Source organism: Miniopterus schreibersii, assembly GCF_964146895.1.
Source record: "Miniopterus schreibersii genome assembly, chromosome: 15".
Taxonomy (NCBI): domain Eukaryota; kingdom Metazoa; phylum Chordata; class Mammalia; order Chiroptera; family Miniopteridae; genus Miniopterus; species Miniopterus schreibersii.
The window spans coordinates 23,975,414-23,989,273 of NC_138115.1; the positions used below are offsets into that span (position 1 = coordinate 23,975,414).

General features: G+C 40.7%; 1 protein-coding gene across 1 annotated transcript in view; it reads right to left on the bottom strand.

Moving 5' to 3' along the window:
• LOC308568092 (uncharacterized protein C3orf20) overlaps positions 1-6,962 on the bottom strand; it is a 51,188-nt gene extending 44,226 nt beyond the window's left edge. Inside the window, exons 1-3 of the mRNA XM_081160539.1 lie at positions 6,168-6,962; positions 5,243-5,383; positions 12-131 (exon numbers count right to left, since the gene is read on the bottom strand). Coding sequence (XP_081016665.1) covers positions 12-131; positions 5,243-5,383; positions 6,168-6,642 — 736 coding nt within the window. The 5' untranslated portion in view covers positions 6,643-6,962. The remainder of the gene's footprint in view (positions 1-11; positions 132-5,242; positions 5,384-6,167) is intronic.
• Between the last annotated feature and the right edge of the window lie 6,898 nt (positions 6,963-13,860).

Sequence of the window (13,860 nt, forward strand, 5' to 3'; positions counted from 1 at the left end):
ACCACTGTTACCTGTTTTCTTCTTGACTTCCTTTCCAGTTGAGAGTGAAAAGCTCAGACAGCCAGTAGAGGCCTCATAGATAAGCTGATAAGGCGAATTTACTCCCATGATTGAGGTGCTCATAAAAGACTCTGAAGTGGAAGAGAGAGGGATCCTTCTTTTAATTTTTAAATTTTTTTTCTTCTTAGCCAAAAATATAATATGGATTTTTTTTCTAGCAGTATGGTAGACCAATATTTTAAATTGCCCTGTTGCACAAAACTACCACCTCTTGGAATAAAAATACTTTGTAATGCACAAGCAGGTTCTGGGTAATTAAGGAAAATTAAGGTTCCTTTCTACAGTCACCCTCACAACCCCTCCAATATCTATCAAGAGTAAAATGACTGGAGCAGGGAGCAGGGAGCAGCAAGCAAATGCAAAAGGTGACATGATGTTACTGAAGGGCAAATGCAGGTAAAACTGCCGCACTAAGTAGAGAGAATAAACAATGAGCCAGCTAGAAGGAAATTTAAAGTAATCTATTTTCCCTTATCCAAGCCATAGAAATTAGGTGCTTCTTTTACCATTAGATCAGTCTCTTGCAGAATCATACTGTCTTCTGTAGAATTATTTGATTATCTGAACACTTAAAAATTAGAATTTAGCACCCCCATCACTCATGGAAAATCCTGATCATTCTTACATATGCCTCGTCAAATCCTTTCCTTATTCTCCCTCCAAATATGGTCATTTCACTGGTTAATGGTTAGGAGATGTTAAGCAACTCATTCATTGACATAGCTCATACAAATTCATAAAGAAAATGGCAAACCTGATTTCACAGGTAGACAAAGATAATAACCAGAGACTACACACTGGATGATGCAATGCACAATCATTCACCATCACTAGTAATCCAAAAACTGAAATTAGAACAACTTTCAGCACCTTCTAACTTAGCAGAAAAGAACAAATAGCCAATGCTGGTAAAGGTGGAATAAAATTAGTCATCCCTGCTGGTGTAGAGAGAATCCATCAAGAAAGTAATTATTAGCAAGCGCTAAACATGTATTCAGACCCTCTACCCCAATAAGCCCTCTCCTGGGTAATCAATCCTAATCACCAAAACAACAGAAATGAGTGAGGTATATAAAGTTGCATATTACAATGCATATTATACTAATAACAAAAAGCCTGGAAACCTTTGGTTAATTATGGAACATAAATATTAGAAGGGATCTGCACCCACTCAAAATGAGAATTATTAGAAGTATATAGCCATGTTGGAAAATATTTGTCTGTTAAGTCAAGGAAACTGAGAAAGAGAAAATTGTAGTATTCTTTTAAAAATACACACACATGAGAGAGAGAAAGAGAGAGAATGAACCACAAAGAAAACTAAGTAAAAGAAAAATAGCTATATGTAAAGATGGCAGGATTATTATTTTTTGTATGTTTTATTTAATAATATTGCCATCAACTATAAATCAAGGAGCATCCTGGCTGGTTTGGTTCAGTGGATAGAGCTTCGGCCAGAGAACTGAAGTGTCGTGGGTTTGATTCTGGTCAAGGGCAGGTACCTTGGTTGCAGGCTGGATCCCCACCCCGGTCTGGGCACGTGCAGGAGGCAACCAATCAATCTCTCTCTCTCTCTCTCTCTCTCCCCTTCTCTCTCTCTCCCCACCTTCCTTCCTCCCCTCATCTCTAAAAAAAAAAAATCAATGGAAAAAAAATATGTATCCTCAGGCAAGAATAAAAAAAAAGTCAAGGAGTAGTCCAGTTTTTTTCATGACAACCAAGGACTAATAGGTATTAGGACAGGAGAAAAGGCTGGAACCAGTCTTAGTACTATGTATACTCTGGATACGGCTTTAAGGGAAGAATACTCTACACTCAGTTATAGCTTTGGTCTGCCTCACATAAGATGGTCTAGAAAAGCAATATTCATGCAAAATAAACTGATTTGCATCTTCTTTTTAATGTCCTGGGAGAGTTATCTAACTCAAGTCCTTCTAAGATGAGTGCTTATCTAAAAGAAAAGCTCCTTCATTTATATTTTGTCATTTCAATATTTTCCCCCCAAACTCTAGGCTTATTTAAAGAAAGGAGTGTCTGGAACAGATGTGGCAACAAGTGAGAGAGATTTCCTGGGGAATGTGATGGAGGGGGAGGCTTTCCCAGTGCTCCGCTAATGCAGCAGGACACAGACATCACCAAAAGGCTCTCTCTCCAGAGTTCAGCTCCTGGCAAATTCTCCTCCACTTGATTAACCACAACCCATGAGGGACACTGGAAGCTACTGTGACACAGGTGACTGCAAGAATGCTTAAATACTTAATGAGGTGGAGTGTGATTGGTGACAACCGTCTCCTTTTCAGGGTGAGGGAACAGAATGTTCAGGTAGGAGAGCACCATGGGCAAGTCTGAGAGTGGGTGCTTGGGGCAGAGCTACCATGACACCCCCCATGGGACCCTCCCTACCCATAAACAGACCAACAGGCAGCTGTCCACCCCAAATGAGATGGATCTCTAAGCCCTATATGGAACACAAGGCACAGAACTCCATATATGCTGGTAATCATCTGCAAAAATAGTTAAAACATAATTTAGAGGACCTGTGTTACCAGGGCATAGGTAATCCTGAACAGAACTGGCATGAGAGACCTCCATTGCATGGTAAATAGCATGGGGGGAAAAAAACCTTTGGGATTTTATCTTAGAAAACAAAACTTATCCAAAAAAATAACCTCCTTTTATCTGTATTTAACATTCATTTATATTGTAAGTACATGCTAAATCTTATAAGAAATAAAAATGTGTCGATTTTTTTTGAGGCAGTGTCATTTTTTTTCCTGAATGGTTGTATGATAGCAATAAAACATGAGTCCCTTCATGTTTGTTTTTTGCAAAAAAATCCAAGAACTTTATCGATTTTTATTTCTAATCCTTTGATACCCAACCAACCTTTCTCCATGGAGTCATTACCCTCGATTTTCCTGTCTTCAGTAGTTTAGTTTTGCTCCACAGCATCACTCATCAGTGGCTGCACCTGGGAATCGAGCAGCTCTCCAACATCACTTGTACTGACTTCATGAAATCCATATTTTCCCCCAAGGATTGCAATTTTACTATGCAATTTATTTGCACTGTATGTATATATTATTATCAGATGCTTAACCTCTGAACATCAAGGGAAGCCTGACAAATGTTCAGTGGGCAGGAGAAATGCTAAATGGGGACGGATTTTACAGGTGAGGGTAAATGGCTATGAGATACAGTAGCCCTCCCTTAACCACAGGAGATGCATTCCAAGACCCCCAGTGAATGCCTGAAACTGCAGATACCGAATCCTATATATATTATGTTTTTTCCATACTTACATAGGTTTGATAAAGCTTAACTTATAAATTAGGCACAGTAAGAGATTAACAATAAAATAGAACAATTATAACAGAATATTGTAATAAAAGTTATGTGAACGTGGTCTCTCTCTCTTCAGTAATTTTAATATTTTTTAGTCCAAGCCTATTTCTGAATCTGTGTAACCATCCCTTATTTGTAGTAAATGGCTCATGTGTGACTCATTTTAAAGAATCTCTTGCTGAAGTCTTCATATAGGCTCAATGCTTTCTGGAGCAACATGTTCCCATCAATCAGAACACATTTTCTATTCACGTCTTCTATGCAAAAATGTAATGCCTTTTCCATCTTAACTACGCACTTATCACACACTGTGGCTATAACTTTTGCAGTCTGAGGTAAAACAGAAAAATCAGCATGAATTTCTTTTTCCTTTTTCACAGCTCACGGGTAGAAGATCCTTCTTACTGTGGATCTTAACAACCTTAGCATATGACTTTTCTTTCCTTATTAAGTCTAGAAGTTTTATTTTTTCAACTTAAGGAAGCACTTTACAGCTTCTCTTCAGCATATCCCAATTGCCAGCATCACTACTCTTGCGCTTTGGGGCCATTATTAAGTAAAATAAAGGTGACTTGAACACAAACACTGTGATACCATGATAGTCAATCTGATAACCAAGACCGCTATTAAGTGACTAATGGGTAAGGAGTGTCTACAATGCAGATAAGCTGGACAAAGGGAAGATTCACATCCTGGGTGGGATGGAGTAAGACAGCTCGAGATTTCATCACACTACTCAGAATGGCACACAGTTTAAAACTTATGAACTGTTTATTTCTGGAATTTTCCATTTAATATTTTCAAATCATGGTTGACCACAGGTAACTGAAACTGTGGAAAGTCAAGCTGCAGATAAGAGGGAACTACTGTATAATTTTTTTATGCTTCCTTCTGAAACCACCTAACAATGAGGACTTTTAGGCATTCAAAATGAATACCCTATACCCACCAACGTTTAAAAATACAGCATTATAGGTATGATTGAATCACTGTGTCATCCAGATCTCATTCCCCTCCACCCCTACCCAAAGATCACTTCCTCCAACTTTGTGCTTTTATACTTGTATTTTGTATAATGTATGGATAAGCAATATATTATTACTTTGCAATCTTTTAAACTTTACTTAAATAGTATCAAACCAAATGTATCCTTCTGTAACTTGTTTTTTAACTTAATACTGTTTTTTGAGATTTATGCCTATTGATATAATTGCTTTAGTGTTTGATTCGTTTTCATTTTCACTTCTCATTATGTTCCATTGTCTAAATAGGTAATATTTTACTTATTTTTCTCCTGTTGATAGACATTTAGGTTGTTTCCAATGTTTTGCACTCCAAACGATTCTGCAATAAAGATTTGGGTATGAGTTCTTGCACACATGTGCCAAGTACGACTCTCAAGCCATGACCATGTGAGTACAAAAATTCAGAGTAAACATTTAGAAAACTTTGTAGCAATTTGACATTGCTGTGACATCTTTATCATCTTTATCTTTTTGAAATATCATAAAAGTCAGTCCACAAGAGACTGAAAATTTGCAAATTGGTCCTTCACTGCAGATAGTTTGAGAAGCACAGCTCTAGGGAATAACGTAGAATAACTGCTGGGTTGTAAGATGTTAGAGCATCTCCCACCTCACAGATACCACTGAGCTGCTCTCTGCAGGAACTGCACCAATTTACACACTCACCTGCAGCATTTGAGAATCTCCATTGCTCCACATCCACGTCAACTCTTGAAAATGTCAAACATTTAAACTGGGGATTTGGCCTTTTCATTGCACTCTGGTTGGTACTGTTTGAATTTTCACCTAAGGGCTGAAGCTTGGGTACCTACCTTTCCCCAGAGATCCAACACCATGGCCACTTCTCCTGACAGTGCCAATCAGGGAGTTGAAAGCAACCTCCTTGGCATTGAGGTGGAGGAGCTGGCTGGCCTCCACAAAGCGCCTTGTGATGTCCAGGGGGTTGGCACCTACTAAAGGAATAATGAAAGCAACTCGTTTACGTCCCCAGATGGGGCTAATGCTTCCAGAAAAGGACCTCCATAAATGGCCCAGGAAATAAGGGTAGAGTGGAGAGCTATATCTAGGATAAACAAGTGTGAGGAGACTCCTAATGGAAGGGTCTCAAGCTCTCAAAACCTGTCAGGTGGCATGTTACTTTCTGTCCCCTTGCCTTTCTCTCTTCCATACCCATAGACCTGGGTATCGCTGCTGTTGGTATTTAAAATAATGCAGCATTTAGAAGGTTTAATTACTGATGTGGCTCTAGATCCTGGCATTGATTTTGGGATGGCACTCTTACCATGGATGGACCCCAGCTCTCATAACTCTCCCTGATTCTGGTTCTACTGGGCTCTCTCTGTCTTGCCACCCACCAATCGTCCCTCCTTACTGGCAGCTCCACATGCCTCCTCCTCCTTGATGTCACCTCTCTCCACCTCTGCATCATTTCCACAAATTCCACCCATCAGTATCTCTGACCTCACACTGTTCTCCATGGCCAACCTACCAGTCTTGGCTCTGCAAAGTTGGGGGAATGGGAAGAAAAAGTGGACAGCAGAGAGGGTGAGAGGATGATTCTTGGGGGTGATTGTGGAAGGAGTTCAATTCCTACAGCAGATCCACGGTGGCCACCTGTTTCCAGCACATCCTTATATACCTGTTTGGGGCGGGTACGGTAGACACACATACATCGGTCCAGACTGACAATTCCAGGCCCAGAAAAAAATGGAGAAGAATGTGACAAGCCAGCCTTACCAGACACAGACTCCACCATGGCCTTCATCTTCAGGGTGAGTAGCTCAGTTAGCAAGTGGATGGACTGCTGCTGGAACCTGTGCAGGGTCCCCTGGGTGGAGCGTAGCTGATGGCCACGGGTGTGAGGGCGAGTGGTGAGCCTGACTGGCCCACTGGATGTAGATAGCGCCGGTGGTGGTACTGGTGGTGGAGGTGGCTTCTTCTGGATAGGGACCGGCACAGGGATTGATTCCACAGGCACCAAGGGCGGGGTCCCAATGCTGATCTCCAGGCCCGGGATGTCAGATGGGGTAGGCACCATGGGGTCAGAGATGAGCTCCTCCCAAGTGAACTCAAAGATGTTTCTGATGCCCTTAGGTACAGCAATGCCTGAGTTCCGGCACATGATGAGTAATTTGGAGATGTGGGCCAGCAGCTTAGGGGCTGTGGCTGAGTACTGCAGGTACAGTTCTCGGTTACTCTTGATGTCGTTCATGTTGCTAGAATATGCATACTGCTAGGTAATGCTGTCTATCTCGGACAAGAGGGACCTTTGGCTGTAAAGAGTCAGAGCACTCTGAGAGGTGAATGAGAACAAAAGTTCTTACCTAAGGCGAAGGCTTGGAGACAGACAGAATGGAATTGCTGAAATGGCCCTTAAAGGTCATTGAGCCAGCGGGTCCTATCCAGGAAGGATGATAATTGGTCACTCCCTCCACAGTAGGGCAAAGGGATGCCCCTCCTCCCTTTTTTCCCCAGAGAAACCTCAGATAGACCCACATTAGTGAGTCACTTTGGGGAGGGTCTGGGGATGAGCAAGTTCCAGAAATGGTTCCTGGGAGTCATACAAACCGAGTTCCTATGGAGGGACTCCAAGGGCTGGAGGAATGGAAACGATGGGGAAAGGAGAAAGGTTCCATCATACCTTTTGTAGTTAGAGATCTGAGGGTAGAAGATCTTCTTGGGGTCTATTAATAAAAACCTGCAAAAACAAAAAGATATTTCATCAGCTCTCTCTGGAGGAAGGTGATAAGCTTCCTGGTTGGGTAACTCTAAGTTGCAATGCAAGGATGGACATAGAATTATTCAACATGTACATCCCAGGGCAGACAGGAAAGGATGAGGAAAATGAGCTTTCTTAATTCAATGACTAATATCATTTGCCACATTTCATAAAACTGAAGATTTTATGTAATTAATGCGCCATCTTACAAGAAAAATATCAATGTAAGTACCACTGTAAGACATATCAATTTCAGAGATGTTAATGGGAAAAAATGTATGCCTTAAAATCAGCAAACTACAGTAGTATTTTTCCACTTTAATTAAACTTCTTGAGAGCTCTGAGTGCTCATCAAGTGGGCATATGTGGCTGTGAGGTTAGCAGATAAGTGTACTCTTGTCTGGGTCAGCTGAACACCATTAGATGCTACTAGGTAGTTTTTACCCTAACATTCTTCTAAATTGTTTTATTTTTATCTTCTTACTTTATACCAAAAATAGACCACTGGTTGAAGAATGGGAGTTTGAAGAACAATTTGATGAACACAAAATTGGCTAGAAAAAATCTGCAAATAAACCTGTAGGGTTTTGTAATCAGATCTGAAAGTTTCATTCATCTGATCAAAATAAACCCCATAAGGATATGCCATTGTCCATATATCAATCTAAAATACATTAATAAAAATATAAAGTCACTTTTTGATCTTATACTACACAAAAATGATTTAATTTCTGAGAGGTTTTGTGAGAATATGATCCTCTATAAGAGAGGCTCAAGAATCAGGACACAATACTCTCAACAGTAAAAGTAAATTGAAAAAAAGAAAAGAATCAGAACACATAGGAAAGGTTGATCTAGGGGAAGCTGAGAGGAGAAGAGGGTGCCCCCCAACTCTGATCACCTTTGCCAGCATTTCCATGCAGTCTCAGTGTGTGGCCCCTGTTGTCTGACTTAAATGACTCATGAGCACATTTGCAAGTAATGGTGGCCCTTAGAGCAGAAAGGCCGCTGGCTGGTGCCTTCTGACAATTCTTGTTACCACAGCCTTCCAATCATCAATTCTACTACCTTCAGCCTGACAATTTCTCCCACCAAACAATCCTCATTCTTTCGCTTTTCAAACCATGTCCTCTGAAGCCACCACAAGTTCACCATTCCAGGACCACCCCCCTGGCGCCATCAGTGTTTACAGAGCAGGTTCACACCATGATCTGGTGCATGATCTGGGGTAAGAAAGTTATTATCTCTGGTTTTACTGATGAAGAATCAGAGCTCTTAGTCAGGAGTCACCTATCCGCAGACTCCTGGCAGAGAGGCCTTTCCAAGTGCAACACTACTTCCCCATGGCCTTTGAGCTGCCTCTGCCCATATATCAGTAACAAATCTCCAAGAACAAGAGTCCCATAGAGCAAATCCTTCTGACATCCGGCTGACTTGCAGATAAAGTGGCTTCCTATGTCTATTTGCTGACCCCCTGGCATTTATTCCTTAGCTCTGGAGATTCCAAAAAATAGGTTCATTTTTTTAAATGGTCTATAGAACAAAGAAACCACTCAGAATCTCTGTCATCTGGGCAACCAGCCAGAGGATCTGACCCTGACCATGCTGAGCTGATTTTTTTTTTAAAGCCAGGACTCAGATGAAGACAAATAAAATCCTTGAAATGTTAACTGGTTTGAGGAACTTCTCCCTACCCCCTACCAGTTCCTTTCCTTTGAGGTTAATTTTGAAGATATGTCTTATAGATAAAAGCTTGATTTTTACAACAGCTTTATTGAGATATAATTCACATATCATACAATTCAGTCTTTTAAAAGTGTACAATGGTTTTTAGTATATTCGAAGTTGTGCAACCAGTAGCACTATCTAATTTTAGAACATTTTCATCACCCCATAAAGAAACCCATTAGCGGTCACTCTCCATTCCTCTTATCCCCAGGCAACCACTAATCTAGTTTCTGTTTCTATAGATTTGCCTGTTCTGGACATTTCATATAAATGAAATCACATAACGTAGCCTTTTGTGACTGGTTTCTTTCACTTAGCATAATGTTTTTGAGGTTTATGTTATAGTAGATATCAGTACTTCATTTTTAGTAGAATAATATCCCATTATACAGCTATACCACAATTTGTTGATCTAGTCATTATTTGATGGACATTTTGGTTGTTTCCACTTTTTAACTACTATGATTAGTGCTTCTCCGATCATTTATGTACAAGTTTTTGTGTGGGCAGATGTATTCATTCTCTTGGATATATACCTAGGAGTAAAATTGCTGGGTCATATTATAACTGTTTAACATTTTGAGGATCTGCCAGACTGGCTTCCAAAGTGGCTGCATCATTTTACAATCCCACCTTTAATGTATGAGGTTTCTAATTTCTCCATGTCTTTGTCAACACTTATTATGTCTTTTTTATTACAGTGCCATCCTAGAGGGTGTGAAGTGGTATCCCATTGTGGTTTTGATTTGCATTTCCCTAATGACTAGTGATGCTGAGCATCTTTTCATGTGCTTTTGGCGAATTTATATTTTCTTTGGAGAAAAGTCTATTCAAATCTAAAAGCTGTTTCTTAAAAGAAATATTTTTAATTAAATGCACAAAAACCCTATATTTATTACCATATATTTTATCTCTTCAAAATTCCTCTAGAGGTGACAATGTGATTATATTCAGGCCTATGGGACAAAGGTGGGAGCTCTTGGGTAGGACTCTGAGAAATCCTTTTAAAGGAAGCTGCCTTCATGGAGACACTTTTTCTTTACCCACTGCCCTCATTCTTCTGGAATGGATGAGATGGCTGTAGCTCCAGCAGCCATTTGGAGCCATGGTGTTACCTTGAGGATGGAAGCCATACATTAAAGGTGGCCGAGCAGAGCAATAAAGCCTGCCTCCTGATAATATCGTGGCATCCCCACACCAGCACTTAGTGATCTACCTCCAAACTTGTTTCACATGAGAGAATAAACTCTAATCTCTTTAAGCCACTTTATTCAGATCTCTATTCTTGCAGTCACGTGTCACTGTCAACTAGCCATGCTGGAATATCATCACTCCCTCCTTTCCAAGTGTCCAACTTTTATTCTGTCATTCATTCATTTTTCCATCACTGAGACATGGGCCTTGCCCTGGAGTAGCTCGGTGTTTAACTGACAAAAGAGACTTACATAAGTGAAATGTATAATATATAGGGTCACACTGAAGATTGTCGTTAAAAGTTGAGTAAGAAGTTGCCAGGCAGATAGGAAGAAGGCATTCTTGGCAAAAGGAACAGTATGTACAAAGGAACAGAGACATTTAAAGCATGGTGGGTTCAGAGATTTACAAAACACACCTGTATGGGCAGGGTCACAGAGGTCTATAGGAGAGCACCAGATAAAGTAGGAAAAGTAGTCTAGAGTCAGATCATGAAGGGCCTTATATGTCGTGCTGAAGAATTTGCATTTGTTATATAATCAAATACTCAATACAAAAACTCAAATATATTGTCTTTGTTAGTTGTGTCCCATGTAGAAAGTTTCATCTTTGCAAATGGAAGGCAGGGGCCATGTCGCCTCTTCTTTTATAGTTTCCATGACACTAAGTACAGTCTGCCACATGCAAGAAAGTGAAAAATATTTGTGGCATTGAGGTCCAATGGATAGTCTGAGAGATCTATGTAGATGGCTATAAACAAAGTTTCAAGACTTAACTCCCACAAAGAAATGAAAAAATGGTGTAAGAAATTTATAAAGAAAGCATAAAAAAGATGAGCATTGGCCCAGCACCACTTTCATTCTATAATTTGCTGTCTCCTCTGTTCCAGGCTAGGAACTGAGCAGAGATGAGGGGAGAGGCACACACACCAGGCTACAATGACAAGTCAGAGTGTTCTCTGCAAGGCAGAATGGAAGCCTAGAGAAAGGAGTGTCACTGGGTGGCTAAGTGCTCAGGTTATGTAACCTGAGTCTGGCACTTTATCTGTGTAATGTCTTCAAGGGCCCTGTGTGGACACTGGTCTCTACTTCCCAGGACCATAAGGATTAACTGAGGAGATGCATGTAAAGGGTTGGCACAATGCCTAGCACAGAGTTAAGTGTTCAATGAATGTTAAGTAGAAAGAGGTAATTACTTGAAGTGGTTGAAGAAGGCTGAAAAATAGAAATGACAGAAACTTGTCCAGAAATAGCTGACCAGTGGACACAGAAAGGAAGCGCATTCCAAGCAACAGGGACACTTGTTCAGGCTGGAGGCTTTAAATAGTCTGCAAGTTTGGGGAACTGCAAGTAACTAGATGATGCTACAGGTTAGGGTGGATGGGGGAGGGCCACGTGGGAGGAGTGGACAGGAGACCCTGAGAGGAGCTTGTGTGAAATGCTGAGTCTGGGCTTCATCTTGTAGGTGATGGGAAACCCTAGGATGCAAGCAAAGGAGGCATCTGTATTTTCAGGGGCTCCTCCCAGGGGCTGGCAGTGTGGTGGAAATATGGGGTGGGGAGGAGTGTGTGAGATGTATAGTTGCTGGAGGGATTAGCCAGGAGCGGGGCTGCACCCACGACACCCTGATTTCCATCTACATTAAAAGGGATTTTCAGTCCTAGGTGCACACAGAAGGGTACTTAAAAGGCACAGACACAGCAAAATACCAGGGGGACAAAGTAGGACCCAAGCAGATCAGGGGTGAAAAGGGGAAAAATTCTGAACAGTCCTTGGGAAAACCAAGTACATCTGACTAGAACAAAGTTGAAGGGGAAATTTGGGTATAGATTTAAAAGGGCACACTTCCTTCCTTTTCATGGCACTGGTCCAAGAACACGTTTTTGGGTAGAAGTACATAAAGCTGTATAAAAACAAAATGAAACAGCTCCCTCGGGTTATCTGGTGCCAGCTTCCTTTGCTATTTTCTGTTTTCTGGTTCTCTCTAGTTTCAATCAGAAATGCTTTGATAAGGACAGTGAGCAGTCCAAATGGAACTGCATAACTGCAATCTATGACCAAGTAGGGCTTTAGGCTAGGACATGCATGAGACTAAGCCCTCACCTGATACATGCAAGAAGTGGAGATGGGACTGGAAAAATTAATAGATGCTGTCTTCTCTACCGTTCAGTACATAAATGGTTTTGGATGGATGCTTGAATTCTCTTCACAAATGAGAAGAAAGAAGGGCAGAGCTATAGAGAGAAGAGGATCTAAGTGTAAGCAGTCAGACCAGCAGCACATGTGATCAAGCTTAACCTAACTGCCTGCTACTGAGTAAGGTTTACATAGGAGACTGGAACCGCATAGTCACCCCTCATCCTGGAGTGGAATTCTACCTCCACCCTCCGCCAGGGAGATTTACTGTGGCACCAAAGGCCCTTATTAAGACAGATCTCTTGGGAAGACCCATCAACAAACATAAAAATGATCATCCCTTTGACCCAGTGATCTCAGGTCTGAAACTAATGCCCAAGGGGACGGTTGAAACGGGAGAGAAGATGCTTGGGTAATGATCAATGTTGGTTAAACGAAACAAAAAGATGTTTATAGCTGCTTCATTCCTAACTGTGAAATGCAGCAACCAGCCAACAACCGAGGAAGTGTCTAACAATTATGTATATTAATTTGATGAACTATTAGCAATTAAAAATAACTGAACTAAAAAAAAAATTGGGCTCAATTTTAGAAATAATGTTATATGAAAGCAAAAAAACCCACAAAATACCCAAATGGTATGCTTACATTGATTACCTATCCCATTAAAACCTATGTAGATCATAATCGGAAGCAGAGATATAAAGCCTTATTTTTAAAAGTAAAAATTTTTAGAAAGAAGACAATAAAACATGGGTCCCCTACAAAGACAGCAGCACTGTTCTCGGACACACTTGTGATCTAGGAGAGCTGGGCTGAGAGCAGGGCCCATTCCACAGCGTACCCCAGGGAAAATCCTTAAAACCAGGCAAGCAGGGGAACTTTCAGAGTTAGGGAGAAAGTGGCAGTTATAAATGTAGTGGAGAAAGCAGCTGTTTAAATTGAGGATAAGAGTATTTCTAACCACTCCCATCACTGGACAAACACACATACTAGGCATGAATATATAAATGCAGCCCAGGACTGAATGAGAAACACAGTAATAAGATCAATACTAGACCTGGATGACAGGTTTTTCACTAAAAAACACCCTGCTTCATTTGCTTACTTTGATTATCCAGTTTTCCTAGATCTACACCAATCACATAATTCTCTACTCCTCCCCCCGCCACTCCACCCTACCCCTCACACACATTAAGCTAGGTGTACACACCTATACTAATAAAATGCCTCACAAAGACAGCTTGCAAAGGCAGGTGGGAAGATCAGAGGAGTTTCATTTTTGCTCATGGTTTTCAGGTGGTCAATAAATTCTTTTCTTTATCATCACTTACCTTAGCCGTTTAGTTTTTTTTTACAGGAACTGCCTGACATGTAACGGACGTAGTTCAATTTACTGATTGAAAAAAATCTAAACATATATGGAGTGGCTACTCTATGTTGTATTAACTGCAAAAACCAGTACTCACACTGTTCCAAATTCTAAATTCTATTGCCTCATCTGTATGTCACAAGGTTAGTTGAAAACCACCCCCATGGCCTGCATTATGGCTTTAAGAAGAAATAAATTATACACAAGGCTTTGGCAAATGTATGGCTAAACAAAGCAAGAATCTCATGTATATGGATTTAAATTTTCTCCTTTGGGAATTTT